Source organism: Dipodomys ordii, unplaced genomic scaffold, assembly GCF_000151885.1.
Source record: "Dipodomys ordii isolate 6190 unplaced genomic scaffold, Dord_2.0 Scaffold3, whole genome shotgun sequence".
Lineage (NCBI taxonomy): Eukaryota > Metazoa > Chordata > Mammalia > Rodentia > Heteromyidae > Dipodomys > Dipodomys ordii.
Genome location: NW_012267219.1, coordinates 33939022 through 33956432, shown reverse-complemented (window position 1 = coordinate 33956432; position 17411 = coordinate 33939022). Strand labels below are relative to the sequence as shown.

The 17411-nt window shown below is 34.5% G+C and overlaps 1 protein-coding gene across 2 annotated transcripts in view; it reads left to right on the top strand.

Moving 5' to 3' along the window:
- Positions 1 to 17411, top strand: part of Ccdc53 (coiled-coil domain containing 53) — a 39973-nt gene that overhangs the window by 8259 nt on the left and 14303 nt on the right. The window contains exons 3-5 of one of the 2 annotated variants that reach the window (XM_013019368.1): positions 286 to 351; positions 2168 to 2275; positions 7091 to 7198. In XM_013019368.1, coding sequence (XP_012874822.1) covers positions 286 to 351; positions 2168 to 2275; positions 7091 to 7198 — 282 coding nt within the window. Of the gene's footprint in view, positions 1 to 285; positions 352 to 2167; positions 2276 to 7087; positions 7199 to 17411 lie in introns of both variants that reach the window. The other variant, XM_013019359.1, reaches the window with a different exon arrangement.

The following is a 17411-nucleotide window of genomic DNA, read 5'->3' as shown; positions in this document are numbered from 1 at the left end:
GTGCTGAGGAATCGAACCCAGGGCCTCGAGCATGCAAGGCAAGCGCTCTACCACTGAGCCACCTTCCCAGCCCGAAATGTAACTTTTTGATAGTGAATATTACCTTATATAATTATAAGAATAATAGAAAGCCTGAATTCCCATTTCTACCTATATAAATAAGACAGGAACATATTGGAAAGTGACAAATACTTAAGCCATTATTTTCATTATTTGTGAATCTGTCCCATGTTCTTTTTAACAGTTTTAACAGTTTAGGCTATGTCTCTAATTTTTCTTTTCTAGAAACTTTCAGATCTTTCTCTTCGGATCCAACAAATTGAAACAACACTCAATATTTTAGATGCAAAGGTTTGTATTTCTGAATATATAGAAAAATTTTTCTGTGCTCACATGGTCTTTTTTATTCATATTTAATTTTAATTACATTTGGGAAGGAATTCAATTTAACTCTTGCATCTAGGAAATAGGATAATATACTTTTAAAAATCTTTGTTATTTTGCAAGGAAATAGTATCCATTTTAAACCATTCGCTGAGTCTTCTCAAATATATATGTGAATTAAGATTTCTTTCATTGTACTAGTCAAAAGCATTATATGAACAGCATGTTAATAAACTGAGCTGGATTATAGTTTAATTCATTTGACAGAAAATTCAAAATGATGGCTATCATGTAATGACGCTAATAATTACATAAAACTTCAAATATCTCTAGAGCAAAATTTACATATTATCAGGGGTTTTTCCATTTGTAAATATATAAAATGCTAAGGAAGAGTAACAATATGTTACACATTGCCAAGAATTAACTGAGAAAAATAGAAGGTTTTTTTATCTTTGTAATTTGAAAGCCAAAAGATTTTGATTAATATCAGTGACATATTTGATTTTAACTTGATTTAATTTTTTTCACTGCATATGTAATTTTTTCTTCATAAAGTAAGAGAATCATATTTTGGTGCCTTTATCCTTTATTCTCCTCAAATAGTAACTATTGATTGAATATTTATGAGAAGGAAAAATGATATTAATACTTTTATAATATTTCTACTTGCTACATCGTCTATGGACTTTAGAAATTTAAAATATCTGACATGGAACATGTTCAATACACATTTGCCACTATTTGGGTGCTAGCTACTGTGCTACTTGCTGCCAATAGTCATAAGTTCTCAAGGAGCATTGCTGCTTAAATCCTGCCATTGTTTTTTTCATTATTGTGACTAGATGTCTTATTTTAATGTTTGGGGAGTTATCATGGAGTTAGATTTCAAGGGCACAAGTTAAGACAGCTAACCTTTCTTACTTTCATGGCCACAGAGTTAATTCCCAGACAGCCTACATTCTGAAAGTTACATATCATTGATTTGCCTAGATCTTGCATATCTAACCTAAAATTCTTAACTATTCCAGGTTGAAATGTTGACAGTATGCCCATTTATTGTGTATGACAAACAATATATTTTAGTTATATTGATTGGTAATGTTTGCAGAAAAATGATCTGTGTTGTATATTAAACTACATAGAAGAATTTTGTCATATCCCAAATATAAAGCATGCTACAGAGTGCTTGTTTGTTAGCCTTTTTAATAAAAAATATTCCAGAACAACTTGGAAAGGTCAATTTTCTTATTCCCACTACAGATGAGAAAAATGGTCACACAGCTTGGGAGTTGTAGTGTAGTAGTGCTGGCTCCTCCTTGAGCTCAAGTAGTCTGCTCCAAAGGCCAAACTCAGTCCTTACACTGAATTGTCTATATTGGAAAAGTACTAATTAAAGAAAAAAGAATGGTCAAGTTAAGTTTCCAAGAAACTGTTCAAAGTATTTTTTGTGAATGTCATTCACTTTTAAAATGGAAATTAAAGATCAGATTCAGTTCACTATGAAGTTTTTTTAGGCTTAAAACAACACAAATGTTAAAAGCACATTTTAAAAAATATTTGTGCACCTGTGGGGGGAGGGAGGAGTCCGGGAGGTGGGAAGGGAAGGGATGGTAGGGGAAAAACAAAGGAAGAGGTAACAATGTTCCATAGGAACTGTACTCATTCCCTTGCTCATGTAACTAACCCCTCTGTACAGTATCTTTACAATAAAATATATATACAAAAATATTTGTGCACATAGAATTATTTTCATATTGTAATACCAATTTTCATTTCTCAGTTGTCCTCTATCCCAGGCTTAGATGACGTCACATTTGAAGTATCTCCTGTAAGCGTCCCTAATGTCACAAATGAATTACATTATGGAACTGCCTCAGAGCAATCACAGGTAAGTAGTTCAGTTCCAAGAAGCATGAACAGGTAGATAGTCTCTGTTGAACCTGATAGATGTATACTTTGGTCTTGGATGGAAGAAGCTAAACAAAAATGGTAAAATGATACAATCTTAAGATAAAAAAGGAAGTTTGAGAAAAAATTGTTTCAATTATTTTGAAGGGCTTTCAAACTGATTATAGTTTATTTGGGTGTAAAAAGCAGTCTAAGAAAAACATGACTAAGAAAAACTTTTAATATTCGAGTTCACTATGAAATTTTTCTGCTGGTAGCAGGGCTTAAACTCAGGGCCTTCCACTCTCACTATTGTCTACACATAGTCTCTATCACTTGAGACACAGCTCCAGTTTAGCTTTTTTGCTGCTTATTTGGAGATAGAGTCATGCAGACTTTTCTGCCCAAGCTGGCTTTGAACTTCAGTTCTCACCTCTCAGCCTCCTGAATAGATAAGAATATAGGTGTGAGCCACTGACACCTGGCACATTATGAAATTTTGTTCTAATTTCTTATAAGATATATACTTTTTAACATGTCTTATTATAAATTTTGTGAACATAAACAGAAATTGAGTAATAAATACTCCAATACACATTACCTAGATTCACAAATTAAGATTTTGTCATAATTGCTAAATCTTTTTTATTCCTAAGTAATCTTTATATAAATAACTTATCTAAAAAGAAACCTAAAGGCAGAATTTAAGCATTAAAAAGATAGACTGTGATTATTCTTAAAACATTGTTTAATTTAGGATTCCAGAATTTTAAACAAAAGAAGTGTAAAAGTAGAACAAAGAAATTTTAGTGAAGAGATGATTATATTTGCAAAGACGAGCAGATCAAATGAAAAATCATCAAAGGGAATATTCTAGAAGTAGTAAGAGCTGAGAATTGATCACTCTTAGTAAAGATAACAAGAGAAGGTAGTGCTGAATTAAAATAGCCACTTGAACCAGAGATAGTGACTCAGACAAGTAATCCCAGCTACTCAGGATGAGATCTGGAAAATGGTGGTTTAAGGCCAGCCTGAACAAGTCAGCATCTCAACAAATGAACTGTGTGTGGTGGTTCACACCATCCTAGCTACACGGGCATTGTAGGCAGGAGAATCATGGTCCTGCCCAGCCCTGAACAAAAGTACAACATTACATATGAAAATAACTAAGGAAAAAGAGCAAGGTGCATAGCTGAAGGGGTAGAGTGCCTACCCAGCAAGAATTTGAGCTCCACTTCCCCCCCCCCCCGCAATTAAAACAAAATGCTACTTGACAGAAATTATAGCATTATGAATAAAAATGCAACCCTATCCAATAAAGTCTGTCAGGAAGGGAGATAGAGTACCTTTTTTGTTGCTTGCCCAAATGAATCCCAAGCATTATGTCCTTTTGCTCTTGCATAATTCCTTGAGCATCTCTAAGAAGTTTTTATATTTTCTTACATAATGTTTTTCTTACATAAGTGGGTTTATATTGTTTTATCATGTACAATATAATGAACAGTAATCCTCTGGTTTCATTTAATCTCTTGTTACTCAGAGTGTGTCTCATGGACTAGCTGTCTGGACCTCACTTTGTTTGGTAGAAATGAAGAATCTCAGGCCCTACTCTGTAACTGCTGAAACACAATCTTTTTAACAAAATCCACAGTGAGTGTAAGTTCACTATGTAAGCATTACTGATCTTAGCAGAGCATTTGTCCAAAAAGTATTTTTCACTAAATCTTCATCCTACTATTTGGGCCTTTATATTTGGCTCTATGTCTTGATATTCTTTCATGTTTCTGTATAAATTTAATTTTTTACTGCTTCTTATTTTTGATAAATTCCTTCATTTTTGAGACCAGATATTTCAATGAAGTAATAAGATTTGAAATAAAATTGATTACTTCTATGTTGGCCTACCAAAGCAATATTAGTCAAGTAGATCTCCTGTATAATTGAATTCTTCATTTCTACCAAGAAGTACTTTTCACAGCATGTTTTTTAGGTAATAATGATGTTGATAATGATGTTAGCAATAAAGTATGCTTACTATGTGCTAGGGTATACACACCTCTAAGTGCTTTTCTTAAATTAACTCATCCTCATAACAGCTCTGATTTAAATATCGTCAACCCTCTTTACTGATGGGCTCTATATCTGTGAGATACAACCAATTGCAAATTGAAAGTATTTAGAAAAACAATTGCTTCTGTACAGAATATACAGTATTTTTTCTTGTCATTCCCTAAACAGTACTATTCACACAGCAGTTCCACTGTATTAGGGATTATAAGTAATTTAGAGATGATTGAAAGTACACCGGAGGGTGTGTGTATGCTAAATTCAAACACTACACTAGTTTTTAGAAGGCACTTGAACATTTGCAGATTTCAATATCCTATGGAGTACTGGAGCCAACACCCCCCAGAGACAGAAGGAAAACTACATTATCAATCCTACATTACACAGAGGTTTAAGTAACTTACTGGGAAGGTCAAATAATAATGTAAGCACTAGAATTTTAACTAACAAGGTCTGGTGCCACCTCACTGCACTATCTCCTATGCCTGTATTCAATCCATTGGGCATATTCGTGCAAGGCCATGAGAGAAACCATATATTTGGATATGGTATGTGTTGGGGAATCAATTTGCTGATCACTTAACAAATATTAGAAATCAGTAAATTCCATTATGATGTACATTGCAATATAAATTGAATATGGAAGAGGGGTTTCAGATGTTGTGAAAGAATTTAATTTTACAAGGCTCTCTAAAACTTGGACTGCCTGATTTCTACAATAGGCATCTGTAAAGAATATTAAGAAAATGTTTTAAGTCTGATCAGAGGTTATTCTTTGGCAGATGCAGTTGTTATATGTTTATATAAATTTTTCAATGAACCTAACTTTGAATATTGGTTTTTCCAGTTGGTATTATGAATGCAATGTATCATATGTATTTTAGGACTTTTATGCAGCTGTATAGGTCCTGGCCTATTTAAGGTCCCAACACTTGATTGCCAGTAATCATATCTGAACTTCTTGTTTGGCAAATTCAGAATCACCTACTAAATGTCTGACAGTTTTTAAGTTGTACATTAATTAACTTAAAGTATTTTTGAAGTTCTGTTGGTCCCTACATTTAAAACATTGTGGTAGCTTTGTGTCAGCCTAATAAAATGATTTCAGCATGTTAATATTGAAATCAACTTCTCAATTCTTCATTGTTATTAATTGGTACATATTATGTAAAATATTTTGAAATGTGTTTAAATATGCTTTACACAGAATTTTCATTGATATTACAGTCAACACAATGATCACATAAAGGATAATTATGCATTTTCAAAAATCCATTACCATCCACTTATGGTGTACATGAGTCAAAAATCCATTCTATATTGATTTTTCTTTTACTTTAGTTTCATGTCTTAGGTCTTATCATTCACAATAGAATATCCAATTACATAGATTGAGATAAATTAGAATGAAATGAGGGACAGTTGAGAGATAGAATAGAGAATTTAATAGGTTATTCAAGTAGCAAAGGTTTAAGACATTACATAATTAAGGCTTCTGAGGCCTTGGTTATTAGACAACAATTAATAGCTGTGAGATTATAACTGTTAGATGGGGATATAGTTCTCATTTGGCCCTTAGTGCTTTTGTATGAGTTTGTTATCCATACAGTTTTAAAAAATACACTTGGATTTTGTTTTCATTTTTTAACTTAATTACAGTGTTTTAGACTTTCATAGTAAAATGTTACAAAATAATGCATGTATATACTCCCATATTCTCTCATTTTTTAACATTGAAAAGTAATATAGAAGAAAACTTTTAAAGGACTTTTATGTTATTGCTTCTAAGTTTTTTTTTAAAGATTTAGTTCATATATGAATTATCTGAGGAAAAAACCTTTATGTAAATAATATAATACATTCATATTCTAAATCCTATGAAGATTTAAAGATATTAATTTATCTATGCTTTTAGCATAGACATGGACAGAAAGCTGTTTTCATTTGTTAAATAAATTTCCCTTAACACTTCAATGGAGATACAGAGTGAAATTCCCAAAAGTAAACTTATTCTACTTGAATAGAAAAATTAAGTACTCTGTACAGATAGTTTTGCCTCAAAGTGAGGACAGGATTCTACTGTGCTTCAGCTAACATAGGATCATTCTAAGTGAGGATATATATATCACAAAGGCATTCCTCACTACTTGTCATTTAAAGTAGCATTTAGTATTTAATCTCATTATTTTGTGGACAGTGTTACTATAACCAATAGCTTAATCAGTACCTAAAATGTAGGAAACCAAATGGTTTTGTCTGAGAAGCTGAGTTCCGCTCCCCCACACAAATTGCTACACACTTAGAAAAAAGGGATTAAATGAGATCAGTAGGAGAAATGGAATATAGTTAAGAATCCATTCATTCCCATGAAAGCCCAGCAATTGACATAACGTTTTACTAGCTTTATTAAAAGTTTTATTGACATACTATATCTACCTATAATTCATGTTTAGTATCAGCACCCTAGGACAAATAAAGCAATATTAAAAATTGTAGTGCTACAAATTCATTTTAAGAAACAATACATTGTTGCTATAGTATAGCTTCCACTGAAGTCATATTTTAAGTCTTTGCAGATATTAGAAAGCAGTATCCCATCATTAACTTCTTGTTATTTAAATTTAGTGATATGGCTTTTTCTGATATTTATTGCCTTCTAACTATAAAAAAGCAACATCCCTTTTAAGTAACATGATGGACCCTTTTTGTGAATTATCTAAAGATTTACATGAAATACTCTCTACAGCAGAACAATACACAAGACTCTGGACCACAGGAAAGTGAAGTATCATCAGAAAATATCTTAACTGTAGCCAAGGATCCAAGATATGCCAGATATCTCAAAATGGTTCAAGTGGTAAGCCAATTTGGTCTGTCTTCTCTGTCTAGCAGCCTCATCTTAACCCTGGAGGTTTCATTGTTATTTTTTCCAATCTGAGAAAACTGCTAAACCGAGTGACAAAGCTTTCTAGTCTTTACTTCTTTCCTCTTTTAGTGAACACCTTGATAAAAGGTCAAGTCTGTCTTGTTAAAATTGTTTAGACTTCTAAATGACAGTTTTATAGATTTGCATACTTTTCTTTTTTGCTTTATGCCATGTTATTACTGAAAGTCTTGAGTGTATCAGAAAGAAAGGAAAGTGGATGATTTAAATTAGGTAAATCATATGACTAGCTTAATTCCAGTATATCAGGACAAATAATGTTTAGTCTGATGTTCATCTATCAATAATTTGGTTATTATTAATAGAAAATGAAAACTCTTGATCATATAAGGTAATGCTTTTAATATCATATGATTTCGGAATTCATAGTTTTTCCAAAGAAGCTATAACATGGGTCTCATACTAAAAAATACACAGAAGTCAGTAGTAGTAGAAGTTAATTTCTTTTCTGCTGTAGAAAGCCCTACAGCCCTTCTTGCTGTTGAAAGAGCTAGCTAAAGATCATTCTCATGTTAACCAAAATATTGATGTTTTTGTAAATACTTCATTATTAAGCAACAGAAGTACTAAAAACAAAAGAGCAGATTTGTTTTGCTGTCCATGGTATTGTTGTAAAAATAGTTTAAACACTTATTTTTCTCCCTGACAATAAGAAGGAGTCATGTGGCCAATTTAGAAGCTGCAATCAATGTTGAAAACTGAGGGGAGGGGTGAAGCAAACTTGAAATACTCCGCAATATACAAATTGCTTTCGAAATTCTTCTTTGCAGTCAACACCTGGGATATAGGTTTCAAAAACATAGACTCTGTAATGAAAACATACAGAATTCACAAATAAAAATAAAGATTTAGCCGGGCACCAGTGGCTCACACCTGTAATACTAGCTGCTCAGGAGGCTGAGATCTGAGGATCACTGTTCAAAGCCAGCCCAGGCAGGAAAGTTCATGATACTCTTATCTCCAATCAACTACTCAGAAAAAGCCAGAAGTGGTGATGTGGCACAAGTGGTAGAGCACTAGGCTAGAGAACACAGAGAGGCTCAGGGACAGAGCCTATGCCCTGAGTTCAAGCCCCAGGACACCACCCCTCCCCCAAAAAAAATTCAGGTTAAATTTGCATAGTGAATACATTAAAAAAAATAGAACTCATGGGCTGAGAAGGTGGCTCAGTGGTAGAGTGCTTGCCTTGCATGCCTGAGGCCCTGGGTTCGATTCCTCAGCACCACATAAGCAGAAAAAAAAAGCCGGAAGTGGTGCTATTGCTCAAGTGGTAGGTAGCCTGTTAGCCTTGAGCTGAAGAGCTGAGGGACAGCGCCCAGGCCCAGAGGTCAGGCCTCACGACCGGACCCCCACCCCCCAAAAAAAAATAGAACTCAGGAAATTCTAAGATTGAAAGACAGACTGTTAACTATGTGACTCTTTCAAACAAGACCTCACAATGGCTTATAAGCTTTTTATTTTATTTTCATCTGCCCTGAACACTAAAAAATGGGAAATAAGAAAATTTATTTGATTATATCTGTAAGAATGCCATGAAGTCTTTCAAGTGACTGTATCTTTAAAAAAACGCTTAGCCCAACTCCATTGCCTCCCTCTTGTAATCCTAGCTATTCAGGAGACTGAACTCCAAGGATTACAGTTCAAAGCCAGCAAGTGCAGAAAAGTTCGTAAGACTGCCATCTTTAGTTAACCAGCAAAAATCCAGGATAGAGGCCAGGTTCAAGTGGTAGACCCTCTACCAGAAAAAGCTGAGAGCTCAAGGTACTAAGTTCAATTCTTGGCACAAGCACAAAAACTAATAGCCACACTTGACACTCAGCTCTATAATCTGTCATTTTCTTTTGTCCCCAAGTTCAACCTTACTTCCCTGAGACATTTTCTTTTTGTAGTCAGAATTTCCTGTTTTTATTTCCTTGGTTTCATTAAACCTTTAGTACAGGTAATTCCAATGTGCTAAGCATTTCCAGGGTTCTGGATGTGCTGTTTTTTTTGTGGTAGCTCCCTCTTAAGACACATGGACACAGCCTTCTCATCAATCATTGGTCTATCTGCTTTTAATTTTCAAGCATTGTGGTTCTTATATGGTGCTTAGTCATTAAAGTTGGAGGTTGTGTCCTATTTCTAATGGTTTGGGGTGATTTTTAAGAAGAAAGTGGGGAGCAATATCTTTACACTGCCATCCTAAAACTGGAAGTTCATCCAAGTTAAATTTAATTTTATTGTTTTTAGTTTATTTTGCCAACCTGTATCCCAGAATCTTATTACCCAACTTTTATTTTCTCTACTGATCCTTGTCCTGAATTCCATTCTTCAATCAGATAAAACCACAAATCCCCCCTCATCTAAGTTTCATGCTTTGCCACGTCTGAATCTAGATTCTCCTCCTCTTGATTACTACAAGTCCTGATTTTACTCATCTTAGCATGTTTCAATGAGAACTCTTAGTAAATCACTCCTAAACCCACTCCTAAAGCTATACGTAATACCTTTATTTTCATTAACCTGTCCAGCCTTTTCTTCTGAATTCATTATGGAATTTATCACTTCATACCTTTTTTGACAAATATTTGAAATATTATATCTCTACAATCAAGAAAGAACCAAGAAAAAAATAATATTATCTTGGTTAATTTTTTATATTCACTTTAATCCCATGCCCCATATAGGCACTCAACCAGTATTTTTCCATATACTGTGAAACCCTGCCTATTAGTTCTCCATTCCAGTTTTATACTACTTGTCCTCCTGTTTCTTTAAGATTGATTCAAAATGTTTATAGAGCCAAACCAAGAGTAGACCAAATAGAGATCTTCTGCAAGAAATGATACAATTGTACTGATTGTTATCATTTGAATTATAATTATTAAACCGCAAGTAAATATACTTTTCCCCACTTCTTAAATATGGCATGACTGACTGTCAGAATTGGAACTGGAGGTACAGTGACAATGCTACTGCTTTAGAAGATACTTCCCAGAAGTTGAAGTCATTAGAGACCCTTAATAAGCCATACTATTGACATACTCATTTTTATCACTGATAGAATAATCTAGGTAGGTCTGTATGTCTGTACTCTAGGTCAGCAGTACATCTTATTTTCTGTGTTCTCTCTTCAGTTCATCCTGATGAAGTGGTTCAGTTCCTTTGTGAGAAAATCAGAGTTGAGTAGGATACAAATACAAAGACAAACAAATTTGACTGCTGGCCCAAAGAAGAGCCTAACTCCAGCTAATTTTAGTTTGTACCTTCATGTACCTTCACTACCTATCAGTACTAAAAAGAATTTCCCTTTCCACAAAAGATTTCATTAAAATACCCAGTTTTTCTCAACTTTAAAAGATGACCAAGGTTTCCCTGTCACTTTATTATTGAAAACTTAGTTATTATTGCAGAGAAAGACTGGTATCAGCATAGTTCATTCAGTAAACTCTACCTAGCCTGTACATATGATTGTGAATAGTTTAACACTCATCATACTTATTGTAAGTTATTGAAGCTGAATTTCAGAATCCTACATGCTAGCAGTTTGTTAGGAGATGCTTGTATTAGGATTTAAAAAAATATCCCAGTCTCAAAAATAAATCAAGATAAACTGTCACCATATCAATAATATAAAAATCTATTACTAAAAAAAGAAAAAACAACCCACAGTATCTATGCCCTCAGAAGGCCACAAAACTCTCACCTCCTAAGATCAATACTGATTTGTTTTAAAGTACTGTTATATGAAGTTCTCCATGAGTAAATTCTTGTCATTCCATCTATATTGAGCCTAATTTTTTCTAAATTATAGTATCTTCTTTAATATGTCATTAACCCCTTAGCAATCTTATAACCTTTTCTCATACTTCCTTCCTGAATTGTTTAGATAAGACAAAGAGAAGAAGAGCATTTCTCAAGCTTTATGGGCATTTTCTCCGATCTAAAAAGCTTGAAATTGCACCACCCATGTAGTGACCTTAAGACAAGAAGACACAGCAAGTCCTATAAAATTACAAAACTGTGTTTTGTTTTAATTTTCAGGATTCTTCTGGATATTATTATGTGCTGGGCTCTTTCTCTAGGATGCCATGAAAACTGCTTCCTCCTCCCAGGTCCTCACTGTCCCTTTTTACAGTTTTATACCTGTCCTGCCTCACAGGTCATCTGCTGTCAATCTGGTTTAGAGCCTAATCATTTAAACTGTTGAATTAATATAAATACCTTTGAACAGAGAAATGACACAATCTCACTAGTCTCACAAATCCACATTCACAAATCAAGAAACACTCCTTCGCCTTCTGACTTCCATGCCTTTTCCTTTTAGATCTAGGTTACTATCTTTGTGAGATATAAGAGTGATAACAGTTCCAACAAGTGGTGGTTTCTCTGCTTCAGCATACACCTGGTTCTTGACCCTTTGCTTGTGGAGTGCAGCTTAGGGTAACTTCCCAGCTTTGTCATATAAACCTTCTATGACCATGCTCAGGTTATGTCACCTCTCAAGGCCTTAGTTTATTCATGTATCTAAAGTAAAATCCCAAGTTCCTTCTAGATTTGTGATTCACTAATTGATCATCAAATTTGGATCTTATTAATGGAAGTTAGTAAGATTAACCGGGCTGGCATTTTCTGATTTTTTTTTCTTTTTAAGCAAGGTTTACACAGAATTTTCAATGAGGAATCCTGTCGTGTTCCAAACATGTTGGATAATTGATTCTGATTTAATGGCTGTTGTCATAATAGTACAGCACAAACCTTTACTAAGTTACATATTGCTTTTATAACGTAACTGGAATTGTGCTCATAGATCACTTTTCCAACAATCTCCCCTTATTACTGGCAGAGCTTGGTGAATACTTTGCCAGTAATAAATTGTACATTGGGAAAATCCTACTTCTACATTAAGAAGCTAATGCCTTGTATTTTTTGAAACCATGTTTGCCAAAATAGACTCTTCAGACACTTAGTTTTTTTTAACTCTTATTTTTCTTGGCTTGCTTAAACATGAATTGAACAATCTCTGGTTCTGGTGGTTCTGATGCATCTGTTGCCAGCCATGGAAGCTGGCCTGGGAAAATGTGACTTCCATAACCTAATGGCAAATGGGCTCCAAATGATTCTTAAATGTGTTCAAGAAGCTATTCGCAGTCAGGTACTGGTGGCTCACGCCTGTAATCCTAGTTACTCGGGAGGCTGAGATGTGAGGATCATGGTTTGAAGCCAGCCCAGACAGGAAACTCCGCGAGACTCTCATCTCCAATAAATTACTCAAAAAGCCAGAAGTGGCACTGTGGTTGTAGGCTTAGGCCCAGACCCAGAGTTCAAGCCCCAGGACCAGGGAAAAAAAATAAAAAGAAGAAGAAGAAAAAGAAGCAGAAGCTGAAGCTGGTGAAGTTCATCAAGCATGAGTTAGAATGTTCTTTCCATAGCACAAGGTATAGTCATGAAACCTTGTTTTGGATATGACTACATTGTAGCTTTCCATAGTTTAGTGTAGGTTCCTTATAACTTGACCAGTGTAATCAAAAGGAGAAGTTACTGGTTAGTGTATAACCACAGCTATTTTGTGAAAAAAATCCACTGGTGTAGATTTAGTTTAATAACTGTGTTACTTTCTCAAACTTTATGTGAATATGGTAACATTAACATGTGGTTCATTACTCTTATGCTACCCTAACTTTACTAATCATTATCAATGTCAATGCTTTTAGAATACATGAAGACTTAGGAGATGATTGACACTTTTTAAAATGCTTTAGCTTCACACTGTTCATTGAAGGTAAAAGCTGCACACTCAATAATGACATGTTATCTTTTCCATCCACTGAGTCATTTGACTACAGGCAGATAAAAGGCACAACACTTTGCAGAATGATATACTATATGAGTAGTAACTGTAAGTTGGGATAAATAAAACTCACATGACCTCTTTCCTCTACATTCTGTCTTATATTATGTAATATCAAAGCTTGCTCCTAAGCAGGAAATCTTTAACAATTAGCTACCTAAAGTGTTATCTATGCTTTGCCACAATCTGAGTACTCAGAGGATTTACCTATAAATGGGTAACTTTTGTTGTATTTTTTTGACACGGAATCTAAAAAATTACTCATTCTCTGACAAAGTCAATGAAAGCCAAATGTGAAGGCTTATGCCACTTATTATAGATTATTATTTTTCAACCATTGTGACTGCCTTTTGAGCCCTTTGACTATTGTCTTAAAAGTGAGGGTGCTCAGAACAAGCTGTAGTATGCACAGATTTTTGTGCTAAGAAGCATTGCTGTTGGTCATAGTGGCACATACCTGTCATCTCAGCCCTCAAGAGCAGAGGTAGGAGCTCAAGCTGGAGGCTAACCTGGGCAATATAGCAAGGTCCTGTTTGAATTTTTTTTAAAGGAAGTATTATTTAAAAATTGTATTGGCTGGGTGCAGGTGGCTCTCACCTATAATCCTACCTACTCAAGAGACTGAGATCTGAGGATCGTGGTTCAAAACCAGCCTGGGTAGGAAAGTCTGTGAAACTCTTTATCTCCAATAAACCACCAGGAAACTAGAAATGGCATTGTGACTAAAGTGGCAGAGTGCTAGCATTGAGCTGAAGAGCTGACGGATCCTGCCTGGGCCCAGAGTTCAACAACAACAACAAAAAATTGTGTTGTCATTTTATGTATTTGTTTGTTCTTTAAAAATCTTTTTCTTATTGATGTTTGTCATCAGTAAGCAATAATACTACTAAGTTTGGTTTTTCATCCCTTGCTTTTCCTGATGTGTGATAAAGGTAGGAGATGGCAGGAAGTGTGCTTGCCCCGTGGGCACAGGTACTACCAGCTGTATAGTTGACAGCATCTGTTTGTTGATACTATATGTACCTCCCTTGGACTCACCATCTGTTCTTTCCCACTAATTCCACTATTCCTATTTTAGTACTAATATCACCTCTTTTTCATGGTAGCTATCCTTCAGTGGTGTTCAGTTGTCAGAGTGTTAATTTTGAGAATAATTTGTTTCAGGGACTAATTGTTTACCATGACATTTTCTTTCCTATGGTATCTAGAAAATATATCTTGAGCTACACTCCTTAGAAGGTTTGGAATTCTCAGTCATATTTGAATAATAGTCACATGTCAGCACCCTGGTGAACTTCCAGAGATGCTATCACACTTGGGGATAGATACTTGGCTACTATATACTTGAGTGTTTTGTTTTTAAATATTGCATCAGATAATTTAAAATTAATTTCTCTTTTTTTAAAACATTTTTTATTGTGAAAATACTGTACAGAGGGGTTACAATTACATGGGCAAGATAATGAGTACATTTCTTATCAAACATTGTAGCCTCCCCTTCCCATCCCTTCCCATTCTCCCCCCGCCCTCCCCACCGAATCCTCCTCCGCCTCCCCCCACCACCAAAGTTGTAAAATTCGTTTTTCGACATAACGACTTGTACATCTCATTGTTACAATGGGTCCACCTGTATCCCTGTTTTAACAATTTGTTTTTGCCCTTCCCCTCCACAAACTATACCAACATCATATACAGTGAAAGCAGGGGTTATACCGCGGGGGAGGGACATACAAAGCAACAAAGAAATAATCTTATAAATATGTTAGAAACAATCGCATGAAAAATCTCTCTTTTTTTTTTTGTCAGTTGTGGGGCTTGAACTCTAGGCCTGGGAGCTGTCCCTGAGCAATTCAGCTCAAGGCTCATGCTCTACCACTTGAGCCATAGCGCCTCTTCCAGTTTTCTGGTGGTTTATTGGAGATTGGAGTCTCACAGACGTTTCTGCCCGGGCTGGCTTTAAACTGTGATCCTCAGATCTCAGCCTCCTGAGTAGCTAGGATTACAAGTGTGAGCCACCAGTGCCTGGCTAAAATTAATTTTAATTACAATTACTTTAACAGAAATGGATCATAAGATAGTTGAAAATACAAAAATCTTAAAATAATTGGTAAGTCAATGAGATTGTGATGTTAAATTTGACATCAGTTATTGTTAAGTATAAAACTTTTAAGAAACAACAAAAAATGTATTTTTCCACATGGCATTGTTGTATGATTGGTATTTTAATTAAAATAATATATAAAGTGCATAGACTGGTTTATTTAAAACAGTCCTTTCAAACCAGAATGTTTAATTTTCAATTTCACCTTATTTTGGTAAGTGCTAATCATATTTACTTCATTTACCTGAAAATTTCTACAACACCATACCTGTCCATACACCTCTTCAAAGAAAGACAGGGGAGAACTTTTAGAGGATTTATTTTTAATAGTGGGGAAGGTGGCTCAATGGTAGAGTGCTTACTTTGCATGCATGAGGCCCTGGGTTCAATTCCTCAGTACTACCTAAGCAAAAACAAAGCCAGAAGTGGTGCTGTGGCTCAAGTGGTAGAACACTGGCCTTGAGCTGAAGAGGTGAGGAACAGCACCCAGGCCCAGAATTCAGGCCCTATAACCAACAAAAAAAAAAAAAAAAGAGAGAGAATTTCCTTCAAATGACATGTAAAATGATGACCAACAAAGCATTAGCAGGAAAATAAAGTTAACTTTTACTTTCCTATCATAAAAGGACAGCTAGCTTCTAGAAAAGGAAAAAGCACATGCTTTTTTGTGTCATGATTTTTTTCAGTAAACAATTATCTATTATATGTAATCTTCCATCACCAAATATTTATTCTACATATAGTGCCCTTCTGAAGTGTTTTATAAAAGTGCAGTATATTTTTAATAACATGATTGAAAATCAGAAGACAAAGATATGATTGAGTCGATTTCACTTAAATCTAAAGAAGAAAAAAAAACCTAATTCCTACATATTCTCTCTCCCTGCAATTAAGAAAAGAGGCAGGTTGTATTCCAGGATGTAACTAATCTAAAACTTTGGGAAATTTTCTACATGATTTATAAAGAGATTTAGTAGCTTGGTTCTTATTAACATAGTAACAAACACATATTATATATACATATATATATATATACACATATATGTATATGTATATATGTATTGGCAGGTCTATAAACCTCCAGACAGTTTTTGTGATATAAGAAACTAGTATTTAACCATTAGTGCTGCCATCATAATTTCATTAGTGTGTCTTTACACACTTTCTCCAGTGACGCAAATACAGACATGATTTTTTGGAACATCAGACTTATGGCTGCTTTTTCTCTTCTTCATTACTTATGTTGGACAAAATGCCATTATCACTTGCCAAAAAAAATCCCACAGTTCAGTAGACTTCAGTTTTGAGGTCTCTCATGTCCTTCTTAGACCACCAGTAGCTTTGTCTCTTGGCGATTAGAAATTGGAGACTTCTTTTCCATGTGCAACAAACCAGAGACTGTTACTTGATGTCTGAAGAAGAATATAACAAAACAACACATTTTTGAAACAACATCACTGGAAATGTAACTGCAAATCCCTTTAGAATACATCCTTTGCAACACAGACAAATTAATCTCTTTTTTTGTCAATTGAGCTTTATGAGATTTGTATTAAGGTGTGATACTAAGTCTGATGGGTGAAAATATTAGAAGTTGTACCTTTGTCCATATATAGAAATGACTAAAAAGCTCACTGGATTTTTGAGATACATACACTTCTGCTGTAACCAGCTATATAGTTAAAAACAGAATCATAGGTTACCAATCAGATTTCTATTATTATTTTATTGTAACTAGTTCTGTGAAACAAGTTACAGTGGAGAGTTTTTCTGATTCTACCAGTGTCCCTGTTCTTCATTTCTACTTTTCTATCCATCTCCTCCCCTCTACCCCATACACACTTTCTTGCTGTGTTTTAGGAAACATGCTTATCCTCATTTTTCTTCCCTTCATGTTTTTGGGTTTTGTAACTTATTTGTTTAACTTTTCACATGATGTCCTCTGGATTATGCTAATGTATAATAAATAAATCACATAGGCAAGTTTGTAGAAAGACCATGTACCATCAAACCATAATTAATTGAAGCTGAGGTGTTTGCTTTTATATATATATAGATAAGAACTATGACATCAACTTTACTCTTTTCCCCTTTTATCCTTAGCACTTCTGTGCTGGAGTATTTGTTTAATTAATTGTTTCAAATTCCTAACTTTCCCTCTGGTATCCTAAAAAGTTGAATAACATTTAATTATT